At 43.2% G+C, this 13,639-nt stretch overlaps 1 protein-coding gene across 1 annotated transcript in view; it reads left to right on the plus strand.

Annotated features, from left to right (window-relative positions):
* Positions 1 to 11,406, plus strand: part of CAMK4 (calcium/calmodulin dependent protein kinase IV) — a 302,575-nt gene extending 291,169 nt beyond the window's left edge. Inside the window, exon 11 of the mRNA XM_038403756.2 lies at positions 1,142 to 11,406. Within this exon, the coding sequence (XP_038259684.1) occupies positions 1,142 to 1,306 (165 nt within the window). The 3' untranslated portion in view covers positions 1,307 to 11,406. The remainder of the gene's footprint in view (positions 1 to 1,141) is intronic.
* The last annotated feature ends 2,233 nt before the right edge of the window (positions 11,407 to 13,639 follow it).

A 13,639-nucleotide genomic window follows, 5' to 3' on the forward strand; every position in this document is an offset into this window, starting at 1 on the left:
AACTAAGGATGAAATATAAATCTAGGTACTGAATCAATAAGGGTATATGCAATAATACACATATGGCTACAATTATACAAGTAATGACACATATCAAATTACCTCCTCCTCCTGTATAAGACCAATGTAAGGACTTTAGTTTTTCTTTGTCTGTGAAAGCCATATTTTTATAAAATTATAATGCTGTAAACTCCAGAATTAACCCTAATGTTAGGTCTAGCAGAGTAGATCAGAACTGCTTCTTGTATAATATATAGTAGAACCAAAAGCAAAGATCATTACACTTATCTTTAATTTGCATCATTTTACCAGGTCATATGTTCAGTTTCTAGACCATCAATCTGAGCAAGTCATCCAACATTTTGAATCCCTCCATGGCTGCCACCTCCTTTACTGGGTCAAGTATCCACTTGCCCCCTTACATATATTTTTGTTTTTTAAGAATATCTACTTTACCAGGCAGGGATCGATCCTAACTGGTGTAAATTGGAGCAGTGACAATTTCATAGAATATCAGAGCTGAAAGGGACCTCAGGAGGTCATCTAGTCCAACCCCCTGCTGAAAGCAGGACCAATCCCCAATTTTTGCCCTGACCCCTAAATGGCCCCCTCAAGGATTGAACTCACAACCCTGGGTTTAGCAAGCTAATGCTCAAACCACTGAGCTATCCCTCCCCTTAAATTTACACCAGCAAGGATCTGTGCCAGAGTCTTTCTATATATCTATATAGCACTTAGCATGTTTTGGACACTATTATAACAAACATAAATAATAATAATAGCCACTTCATCTTGGGCATATTTTGTGAAATAATCAGTGTGAATACTGATGGGAATTGGGAATTACATGTTGGAAAAACACAAGTTTGTTTTTTGTCTTCCCATGTGGATAGGTGTATTTTATTTTTAAATTCGGTGCAGAAATATCTGAAAAAATGTTTCTATTAATACTAGTCAAGGTTTAGTCTTCAGAAATAGTGTCTGTCTCAAATGTCATTAAATTATTTCAAATGTTATAATTTATTTTATTAGCTAATTGGATATTAACATGAAGCATAAATGTACTAAAATTCCCTGCTCATATGAGACTAAGTTGGTGTTATATGCCATGGATTTTATTTAAATTGTCTATCTTTGTCAGGCTGCAGTGAAAGCTGTTGTTGCATCAACTCGTCTTGGGAGTGCAAGTGGTCACAGCAGCCACGACAGCAATAAACCCAGCCGTAATCCATCTCCAGTTCAAGACAGCGAACCTGAAGAGAAACCTACTGAGGAAGGAGAAGACACGTCAGAAGAGAAGCCTTAGGTCACTTGCTTTCTTATTTCAGCTGAGATTTGTCATTTCATGCACCAGCTATCTTGTCCTTCAGCAAGAAAGATTTGTAAGCCTGGCCTGTCTGGTGGCTCTGCTTTGGACTGCAAAATGCACCAGCTGGTGGTCCTAACTTCAATGCATGTGACTGCTTATGAAAATAGTAAATTGTCCTATCAGGTATGTCATGGATACAATGTTATTTGCCGTAATACCAACAAGTGAACATGAGAGTGAGTAAATACTACTTACATTAATGCATACACTTCATATACCTTTAGAGAGTGTTTTAGAGGTGATGTTTGAAATGAATACTATTTTGTTTTGTTTTACAAAAGTAGGCATCTTCTAGAGAGCATTTATTTGAAACTGTTTCCTTTCCGAATCGTAATCCCACAGTAAATGAATGGGAACTGATGTCAAGCCAGTGCTTTTAAAATGACATCTGAAATGTTGAGCTTTTTATCAGTAATATTTATAAAGTGTTTACAAGGAGAATATAGTATAAAGATTTATATGCAAAAACATTCCACTAATCCTGGTAAGAAATTGAAATATTAGTTCTAGTGGCCATGAAACTGTATGTTCCTCAAGCTCGTGTTGAGAATGCCTTACTCTACCTTTAACAGTTTATATACAGTATTTTAATGATAACCAAAATTAGTCTGATTTCTGCCATTTCATTCTCTAGTAAAATGTTAGCAAAACAAAATGATAGACTAGTATAAAATATGATTAAGGTAGTCACAACTTTTTAAGATGCCATTGTATTTATTCATTACTTTATAAAGCCGTGCAGCTAGAAAATGTTTTTATGGGGGAAATCTGCAATTCCATAAGTTCTAAATACTTGAAGAAAGCTATTCTACTGCAGAGTGATTTTACTCTGGGAAGGCATTCAGATATTTATCAGTGCTCTTCACTGTAAAGAGCCTAGATAGATGAATAGATACATACAACTCAGAAGCTTTGACCTCATGAGTAACTAGTTTTCCATCATTCAGTACAGACTTAATGAGTCCAGATTTTGCTAATAAAGGAGCCAGTCCTATAAAATGATCTACATGGGCAGATCCCTGCACCTGTGTGCATAGGTGCTGCAACTAGAGTTGCTGAAGGTTCTGACGCACCCCTGGGCTTGAAGTGGTTTCCATCATATACAGGGTTTACAGTTTGGTTCAGTGACTCTCAGTACCCCCACTACACAAATTGTTCCAGCATCCCTATCTTTGGAGAGCTCCCATGATTTTGGTTAAGATACATGGGTATGGATCAGCTTGTAGGATCAAAGCCAAGCTCTTTATTTACTTTGATCATATGTGAGACATAATTGATATGAACTGAAAACTTATCAGCATCAATATGTATTTAATAATGTTGATAGTACCTGAATGTCATAATGCATTGGTATATTACAGAAATTACAAAGAAACTGAAGTATGTCAGTGCCATTTGCGTTTGTTATACTTTGTAATACTGATAGTTACCCAAGACCCGTATAATCCATTCAGTCGTCCTCTTTTGCTCTGTTTTGAAGTTGCTTTGCCTGGCAAAACTTGCCTTGAAAAACATCAACAACAAAAAACAACACTATTTCAGCTACTGAGAGAAGCCAGAGTAATTTGTTTTTTGTTGAAATTAAAATAAAAAGGTAATGAAATATTATTCATATGGTAGGTTTGCTAAATAAAAATATCTGTGCTAAAACAGAAAAATAACTTGTCTGAAAAGAAAACATCTTTGCAAAGTGGTAATCTTGAGTTTTCTAATGCACAGTACTTGCTATTTACATTTGTACAACAAAGATTGTGTTCAAGTGCAGTTGAATTTTAAAGCACAAGTGCCCATCCTTTTCCCAGACATGGCTCTTTGGAAGAAAATAAGTGTATATGCTGAAAACACTGGCAGATTTCTTCCTGTTATAATGGCTGCAGGACTCCTATCTGATTTTGCAGATCTGATTGAATAGGCTAAAGGGAGGAGTTTGCAGATCTTCACTTGAAAAAAAATACTCCCTCCAGGTACAAACACTGGGAGTAGGATGAGGGGTACATCCCACTGCCTAACATTTTACTGGCCTAACCCTTCCCCCTTCAGGTGACTGTAGGACAAATGCATTCTCACTCCTGGTCTCTCCTTTGGTTACAGTAGCAACACTGTTAGCGTTCAGTCAGTAATTAGTTCAGTAGGAGCAGCTGAATTGATATAGGATTTTTCCTTTATTTTGGTTAACTTGTTCCAGCTTCCATAGATAGAGCAGGCTGCATAGGTATTCCATACTTCAAGAGTCTATTGATCATCTTCCTTGAATGGAGATACATTTTCATTTGTGCAGGATAAAACCATGGTCCTAATAGGTATGTCAGATGATTCTGGGATTAGTTACACCAGAGACTGTCTCTAACGTATGACAAGTATGAACCAAATGTGTGTAAACAGAAGTCTATCTCTGACAGCAGAATACAGGCAGCATGGTATTGTGTCTGAGGGGCTGTATGAGGTTTGTACACACTTTGCCTAATTTGCCCTTTAGTATCTTCAACATCAAATAATTAAGATGCTTGTGATGTATGAATTACCTGTATATGACCAGCGTGCCTGACTTATGCAGTGGAACATTACACAGTAGGAGTGGCAGCACGCTGAGGCATGCATGCGCAAGGAATCTTTCACACACTGCTTTTTCTCTCATAAGTCACCCACCAGCAGGTTTTGTCATGGCATTGACTTGGGACTTTGGCACCACTTAGAGCAGGGGCAAAGTACAGACCGAGGGCCACATCCGGCACTTCAGATGTTTTAATCTGGCCCTTGAGCTCCCACCGGGGAGCAGAATCCAGGGCTTGCCCTGCTCCAGCCGGCGAGTGGGGTCGGGGTCTTGTCCCGCTCTGCATGTGCCGTGGCTCCGTGCAGCTCCCAGAAGCAGAGGCATTTCCCCCCCCCGAACCATGGCCAATGGGAGCTGCAGGGGTGGCACCTACAGATGGGGCAGCGTGCAGAGCCACCTGGCTGACCCTCTGCATAGGAGCCAGAGAGAGGACATGTCGCTGCTTCTGGGAGCTGCTTGAGGTAAGCACCACCCGGAGCCTGCACCCCTCATCCCCCCACTCACCCTCCAAACCTCTCATCCCCAGCCCGGAGCATCCTTCTGCACTCCCATCCCCAGCCCCACTCCAGAGCCCACACCCCAGCTGGAGCCCTCACCCCCCCTGAACCCCAGCCCAGAGCCCCCTCCCGCACCCTGAACTCCTGGCCCTACCCCAGAGCCCACACCCCCACCCCAACCTCCAATTTAATGAGCATTCATGGCCCGCCATACAATTTCTATACCCAGATGTGGCCCTTGGGCCATAAAGTTTGCCCACCTCTGACTTAGGGTATGTCTACACCGCCCTTGGCGGTGAGTCTCCCAGCTTGAGAGGACAGACTTGAGTTAGCAGGGCTCATGCCAGCACTCTAAAAATAGCTGTGTAAGACAGTACCTTCAAGTTGTGGCTCAGGATGATGCTCGGACTCTGAAGCCACCAGACTTACTTTAACTCTTACGCTCTTGAGATTCCACCTGTTACTAAGGATATCATGTGGTTTAGTTTTGATTTTGTGCCAATTTCCTCCTCTGCTGGAAAGTAACCTCTCAGTAGGGCTCTTCAGTCACAAACGGGAGATGCACTGATCTGGAAAACCTTAATTTTTAGAGTATCTGAACAGAGCAGAACTTCTTAGAGGATATCATCAGTCCATGAAATGCATGCACAAAACTAAATTTCAAAGATCCAGAGTGAGAATCTGATGCTAAAATATGCAAAAAAACCAACCCTCCTCTGTTTCAATGCCCATCCCTTTAAAATTAAATGTGGAAGACTGGGTCCAAAGCTATTAAAGCTGATCCTTTTGGAACGCTTCACCTGTCATGGATTGTTACAAAGCACAGGAAAACAATGAATTATTCAGATGTTGGCTTGTTACATTGTGATTTTTATTCCTACTTTATGTAAGTGCACAGTAATGGGTTTGTGTATATTAGGCCCATGATCTTCTCCCTGAGTGCAAAAGAGCACATGGAGCAAAAAACGCTAACCCAAAATGCTCTCAAAAGAAAGGGCATTCCTTGCTCTGAGAATGTGCAGCCAGGCTGGTATGCAGAAAGGAATGACCAGAGCCAACCAGCATGTATGTTGCATGTATAAGGGAAAAAGGTTGGTAAGCAATCTACCATAAAAGGCCCTATGCATACTGTAGTAGAATGAGTGGAATTGGAGAAAGAGGGGTGAGATTTCAGGAGGGACTGAGTCAGAAATACAAGTTGGGCCCAGTCTGCTTGCCACATCAAAGTCTGAGCCTCAGCCTGTAACACTGGCTACTACATACTTAATAAAGATCTCTTTTGTTCACCTCTACCTGCCTGCTGCATCACTTAGGGCAGGTCTACACTTAAAACACTGCAGCAGTGCAACTGCATTGCTGTAACACTTCAGTGAAGACACGACTATGCCAACAGGAGAGCATCTCCCATTGCCATAGTATGCACACGCTAAATAAATAAATTGGCGTAGTTAATCCACCACCACAAGAGGCAGTAGCTATGTCGACAGGAGAAGCCCTGACGTTGACAGAGCGCTGTCTAACCAAGGGTACATTTTTCACACCCCTGCGTGACATAGTTATATTACTGTAAGTTTATAGTGGCCTTACTGTTAATAAAACAGGTACAGCTCAATCCAGCAATCAAAGAAAACAGGAGGGGAAATGGATAACCACACAGGAAGGGCTTTATACCACAGTACCCACTACTGGACAGCAGCACATATAAGAAAGGAAAACAGAATGATGGGAACTCCATATGACCAGCATGGCAGTGGGTAATTGGCACTAATGAGCAAGTACAGCCAGAGTTTCAGGAAATACCAAATAAGAATGTTGAATTGTCAATATACATTCCCTCATCTTCCATACACACCATAGTTCATGATTAAGGCTACGATTTAGTCACGGGTATTTTTAGTAAAAGTCATGGACAGGTCACGGGCAATAAACAAAAATTCACAGCCTGTGACCTGTCCATGACTTATATTAAAAATGCCTGTGATTAAATCTTGGGCGGGGGGGGCGCCTAGGGCCAGCGGCACCAGTTGCCGGGAGCCATGGACTGCTGCCAGGGCCAGCGAACTGCATCAGCTCCAGCCTGCCAGGGACTGCTGCCCAGGGCCGCGGATCACAGCTGTTCTGGCCAGCCACCCAGGACCCACTACCTGGGCTGCCAGATCAGCAGCTGGTGTGGCTGTTCCCAAGGCTGCTCCAGGAGTGGCTGGTATCACTGGCCCCAGAGCCGCCTGAGCAGCTGGCCACAGAGCCAGCTGCTTGGGTGGCCCCGGGGTCAGCCACATTTAGAATCATAGAAGATTAGAGTTGGAAGAGACCTCAGGAGGTCATGTAATCCAACCCCTTGCTCAAAGCAGGACCAACCCCAACTAAATTATCCCAGCGAGGGCTTTGTCAAGCTAGACCATAAAAACCTAAGGATGGAGATTCCACCACCTCCCTACGTGACTCATTCCAGTGCTTCATTACCCTCCTAGTGAAATAGTGTTTCCTAATATCCAACCTAGACTCTTCCCCCTCCCCCGCCCCCTGCAACTTGAGACCATTGCTCCTTGTTCTGTCATCTGCCACCACTGAGAACAGCCTAGCTCCATCCTCTTTGGAACCCCCCGTCAGGTAATTGAAGGCTCCTATCAAATACCCCATCATTCTTCTTTTCTGCAGATTAAGTAAGCCCAGTTCCCTCAGCGTCTCCTCATATGTCATGTACCCCAGCACCCTAATCATTTTTGTTGCCCTCTGCGGGACTCTCTCCAATTTGTCCACATCCTTTCTGTTATGGGGGGAGGGCCAAAACTGGACGCAATACTCCCAATATGACCTCACCAATGCTGAATAGAGGGGAATAATCACGTCCCTCGATCTGCTGGCAACGCTTCTACTAATGAAGCCCAATATGCCGTTAGCCTTCTTGGCAACAAGGGCACACTTATCACTTGTTCCTGTAGAAGTCACGGAATCTGTGATTTGCACAACCTCCGTGACACATACGGGGCCCTATTCATGATGTCAGAATGGAATCCCGACATATCCTGCACTGAAATGTGTAGATCAAAGCTGCTTAGAGCTCCTTTTTCCACAATTCTCTTTTTTGGGAGCGGGCATACAGAACATGGGGGCTTTCCTTAGACCATGCCACTATACACACTTCCACTGCTCTTACTTTTTGCCTACTATACGAGTAATCTGCTCTACTGACTGTAATGCAATGTACACAAACTCGTTTGTGATAAGGCTGTAGCTTTTCTGATTAATTATTGCAAATTCTACTTTTTTTTTTAAACTGTGTCCACCACTCAGCCAATGGGACTGTCAACACACAGGTGATATATCATTTGTACACTGAAGTGAGGAAAAAATATTAAAAGGTTTAAAATCTGAAAGATACCTAATTCAAGAGGCTGCCTAAGAGACGTACACAACTGGACTTTCATTAAAATAGCTGCGTTACATTCTAACTGAGCAAGTCCTTCAGATTCCTCGTACTCAGTTTTTGTGTGCTCTATAATTTGAGATATTTCAGGATATGTTTTTGAAGCTACTTTTTAAAATATGATCCACACAAATAATGTCTTTGTCCTCGTTTGCAGAAGAATTTAAATAACAAACACAGTTGTTAGAACTGTGGCACTTAACACTGCAGGAAGTAAACCTTACAGCCATTATAGTTTCATGAAGATTAATGCAGGGTCTGCACTGACATCAAGTGCAAGACGCATTTATTTGACCTTGCCTTCATAACATAAACATATAGCAATATACGTGTGTGCGCACACACACACACACACACACACATATATATATATATTTTTTTAAAAAATACCATAACAAAACACACCACTGCACATACTTCTCCTGGTACGTGACTGTAAGTCATGTCACTTAATCCACTACTGGAACGTGCTCAGATACTGTGGTGCTAAGCATAGTATAAGAACCTATGTAGAATAGAATATCTGAAGCAGCCACATTTTGTCTGCAGGCGCAAGCAGGCCACTTTAATTGACTTCAGTGCATACAAACATATCACTACATATAGTCTTGAAAAATATCATAGTGGTCATGTCTGCATTCAGCATGGCAGCAATTTTTTAAAGACATTCCATGTCATTTTCCAATATTACTCAATTGGAAGATAAGCTATAGTGTTTCCAATTACAATATATGTGGCTCACTTCAGGACAAAATTCCTTCTAAGGGGTTTATTCTCTCAATAAATGTATGTAGCTTTGACTTAGGTTAATAAATACTGGGAGCTAGATTTTCTATTATCCTATGGCCCCTTTGTACCAGTCTTCCAGCACAAAGCTGGCCAGGAAGGAGTGCCCCAGCTCTCTTGGTTATCTAATGTAGGAAGGGCGTGGCCAAAGAATATAGGCATGGCTGGAGAAATGTTGGGCTTTGGTGATCCCCATCTGGTGTCATGGCCCTTTGCAGTTACAAACTTCTAGTGAACTTAACTCAGCTCTAAGGCTGCTTCTAAATAACATCAAGGGGGTCCAGCTGAGCATGGGCCCAGCCGACATTGGGTGCAGCTTAGAATCTAACCTTCTGTTTGCACATCAGGAAGAAAACAGACCCCCTCAGTTCTGAGCATAATTGTTTCTTCCTCTTTAACACTGTAAATGATGGATGCAGAGTGCCTGCCATGCTGGTGAATGTCAACTGCCCCAGCTTATTCCCACACAACCTTGCAACTCACAGGCCCAAAATGTTAATCTGCCAACACTTAAATATCAAACACAGAGGGATTCATCTCTTCCATAGTTTGGCATTTTAAATTCTGATTTCATTTAACAAATGTTAAGAAAAGCCAAATTGCTGCTTGTTTTTCTTCCCTCTCCGCCACCATCTAGAGTTGCCAGGTGTCTGGTTTTCAACCGGAATGCCTGGTAGAAAAGGGACCTTGGCAGTTCCGGTCAGCACCACCAATCAGGCCATTACAAGTCCGATCAGCGGTGCTGCAGGGCTAAGGCCGGCTAGTCCCTACCTGTCCTGGCACCATGCTGCTCCCACCCTGAGCATCAGCTCTGCACTCCCATTGGCCGGGATCTGCGGCCAATGGAAGCTAGGGGGGGTGGTTCCTGTGGGTGAGAGCAGCATGCAGAGCTCCTGGCTCCCTCGCCTAGGAGCCGGACATGCTGGCCGCTTCCAGGATGCAATGCAGAGCCAGGACAGGCAGGGAGCCTGCCTTAGACCTGCTGCAGCACCCTTAGACCAGGAGCTGCCTGAGGTAAGCCTGCACCCCAACCACTTGCCCTAGCCCTGAGCCCTCCACAAACCAGATCTCCCTCCTGCACTCCAAACCCCTCATCCCTGGCCCCACCCCAGAGTCTGCATCCCGAGCACTCACCCCCTCCAACACCCTAACCCCCTGCTTCAACCCACAGCCCCTCCCACATGCTGAATTCCTCTGCCCCACCCCCCAGTCTGGAGTCCCCTCCTGCACCCCAACTCCCTGCAACAGCCTGGAGCCTCCTCCCACACCCTGAGCTCCTCATTTCTGGCCCCACCCAGAGCCTGCACCCCCAGTTAGAGCCTGCAGCCCAACCCCTGTCCCAGACCAGTGAAAGTGAGTGAGGGTTGGGGAGAGTGAACCACCATGGGAGGGGGAATATAGTGAGTGGAGGCAGGGCCTCAGGGCAAGGGTGGGGTGAGGGTGGTCAGTTTTGTGTGATTAGAAAGTGACCATGCCACCTGCCTGGCACTCCGGGGATGGGGGCACATGGGGGGACCAGTGGCTCCAGAGGAGGTGCTCTGGGTTCCAGCAGGGAAGGGGGACAGAAGGGGAGGGTCTCAGGCAGAGAGGGATGGGTCAGAGGCTAGCCTCCCCCAATGGCTCATTCAGCTACCACCCATGGTCAGAACCCCTCTTTAATGGGGTCATCAGGGCTTGCTGGGGCCCAGGGCAAAAGCCAAAACTCAAGCCCCACTGCCTGGGGTGGGAACTGAAGACTGAGGCTTCCCACACAACCCCTCCCTCCCCTGCCTGGGGTGGCGGGATTTGCATTTTGGCTTTGCCCCCCGTGGATGACCAGATGTCCTGATTTTATAGGGACAGTCCTATATTCGAGGTTCTGTCATATATAGGCACCTATTACCCCCCCCCACCCCATCCCAATTCTTCACATTTGCTATCTGGTCACCCTATTCCCTTCCCCCCCCACTCCTGCAATCCAGGGTGGCCAGGCTCAGGCTTTGGCCCCACCCCCGCCTGGACACACCTGAACAATGTCAGGCACTTAGGCTGGAACAGTATTAAGTTTCTGCCTTCCCCAGGGAGGAACCTCTTTCACCATTAAGAAGCCCAGGAAGCTTAAGATCTGCAGATGTTCTATGATCATAGCACCAGTTTGAGTCCTTAGGTCTCTGAACTGGTGACATGGAGAGCAGAGTGCAGCAACTCACATATTTGAGCTATCAGCATTGAAGCCTGAACTTGAAAAGATTTATACACACTTCACTTTGTCCAACGTTGGAGGCCCACTGAAGTCAATGGAACTACTCACGGTGTGGCAGGAGATGCATGTGTGTATGTCTTTGCAGGATCAGGAACTAATTGTGCTGTAGTCAGTCTCTGAAAATAAAACATTCTAAATGTAAATATAACTAATTATATAGGTTAATATAAACTTTAGAGTCAGGTGCCAGTGATGCTGCAAGTTCCTATATAATATATTTCTGTGCTTTCCAGATGAGACAGTCAGAGCACAATAATATAGTAAGTAGCAAAGGAATTAATGCTATTCCACTCCCTCTAATTTGGCTTTATTTTCTATTGCACACAATCTACAAGTAAAGTTCCCAATGCTAAGAAGGTGACCATCTCTTTTTAAAAAAAAAAAAAAAAATTAAAAAGAGCTTTCTAGTTAGTCTGCATTCTGTATTGTCTTATGCAGTCACTGCATTTCATTGTTCTGTACAAGACCATGTGGTACAGTACCTGAGGAGAACCAGGGTACCTATGGAAAAGTCCCCAAAATGTAATTTTGGTGGGGAAAAAGTGCTCATAAATTTAAATATATATAAATTAGCCCACCAAAATAAAAAATCCAAGGACCCACCAACCAGTAAACTCCCATAACAAAAACACTAGATTATCCCATGCTATTGGTGGGCTTGCATGAAAGTCTCTATTTTTATTACCTGGGCAATGAGAGAGGGAAAAAAGCCTTAAGTCCCTCTTCTTCACTGGTCACTCCCGAGGAGACAAAATCTGTCAATAACCATGGCTTAGCCACACTCACACATGCTTATTAGAGAGTGAAGCAAGCTCCTGATGCACTAGTCCCTTATATGGGGAGGAGTCCTGCTCCCAACTTCTGTTTTAAACAAAAAAAATTTCTCATCACACCCACCCCCACACCTGGTGTATATATAGCTCCATTAATACCGCTGAGTCTCCTCTCCAATCTGCCATACCAAACCAGAGGAGTGTTCTGACTGATTCAGGTATGTAGCTTTGAATAACCCTCTTGCATTACTCAGCAAAGCTGGCCTGGTAAGTGTTGAGTGGGAGTTTGTTGGGGAACAGTTGGTAGGCTTTGTAAAATATGAGATGGGTCAAAATGTTACATATGTGTCTGTACATATATGAAAATCTTTATTCAATGATCTGCTATATCCTACTGCAGTAATATCCTTCCCAGAAAGCAGTGGATAATAAAATCCTATCAGCTCATGCAGTCCCTTTCCCTGCTAGTGCAGAGCCCTAAGTGGGAGATTAAAATGCTGGTAGACTAATACTAATTTTATTGCCTCATTCTCAGAAGTACCACAATACAGTATTGCATATTATCATACATTCTACACATGCCTCCATTTCCTGGGGTGATGGTGAACTGTCATTGAATAGTAACAAAATATAACTAAAATATATACACGTTGCCTCAAGCAAACTGCAGGGCTGGCTTGGTATTACATACAACATGCCCTCACTTTCTTACTCAACCATCCCTGTCTTGCAGTGTGGTACATAATGTGCTGCTTAAATAGCAGAAATAGTGCCCAGAGGGAGCACATTTTGTGGACTTGTATTTTATAAAGTGATAGGCTTAAGGGGCATGTGTCAGAACTAAACCATGAGGTGACTGGGAATCTGAGGAGCCTATGCAGGAGGGTCATATTCCCTACACCACTATGCAGCCTCGTGGCTGATGGCTCCATTCCTCTGCTAGATCTGCTAGACTTCCCTCACCTGTGGGGCCATGACCAGTAGCCAGCTAATGAGCCGTTACTGCTGTGTGTTAGGATAGTTCCTTCCTTGACCCTGTAAGGAGATTACCTGTATACAGGCTAGCACTGGGGAGCTGATTTCAGGCAAGCTGCTCATTAGTTGGAGGGCTTGTTATTTTTCCTGACCTTGCTTTCTGTCTTGGAGAGGTGACCAAATATTTGCCTGGATACTGGTTCTTTAAGTTTCATCAGTAAATTACTACCAGAGTGTAGACATCTTGACTTGTGAAGGTAAAAAGCCTGTTAAGTTATAGGCAATAGGCTTAAGCACTCTGCTTCCTTTAATTAAAGTTACCTATAAGCAGTGTAGTATGGCAGTACTTCCAAAAAAAAAAATCAGACAAATGGTGCTATTGACTTGTTACAAGATGTATTTTATAAACCTATTATAAAAGCTTATAAAGCTAGGAATAGTTGGGGTTGGTCTGTATGCTTACTGGACTCCATAACCCATATCTTCTCAATTCTGCTATGTTCTCTCTACATTTGACATACTGTTTTACAACTTGTTATGTAAGAAAAAAAATCTGTACCATCAACAATTGTTTACCTTTAATAACAAAAACATAGTAAGTAAAAATCTTAGGGCTGCCTGTTAAGTGTACACACTTTTATTTCAGCTAATCCTAATTGTATTATAACTTTTCTCATATTGTATAAACAAATCATAAGAGAGAATTCAGATCTAGAAAGGAGTATGGAATAGCAGAACTGGAAATGTATTATATTTGGGATTAATGTAATCTTTTATATGCTCATATGGACATGTTGATATTTGTTAAATGAAAAAAATATGCTTTGATGCTGGGAAGTTTATAAAAAATGTGCATGTACAATATGATGATAAATTAGCCTAGAAATGTCTGTTTGTCATTCAATTAGATGAAAAATGTTACAGCCAACTGTATAATGGAGAATATAACATTGTTGCTATTATAAAAGGCTATCCTGGCACATACAGTATTTGTTTATAGTTTATTAATCTTGAATGAA

The sequence above is a fragment of the Dermochelys coriacea genome, chromosome 5, assembly GCF_009764565.3.
Source record: "Dermochelys coriacea isolate rDerCor1 chromosome 5, rDerCor1.pri.v4, whole genome shotgun sequence".
Classification (NCBI taxonomy): domain Eukaryota; kingdom Metazoa; phylum Chordata; order Testudines; family Dermochelyidae; genus Dermochelys; species Dermochelys coriacea.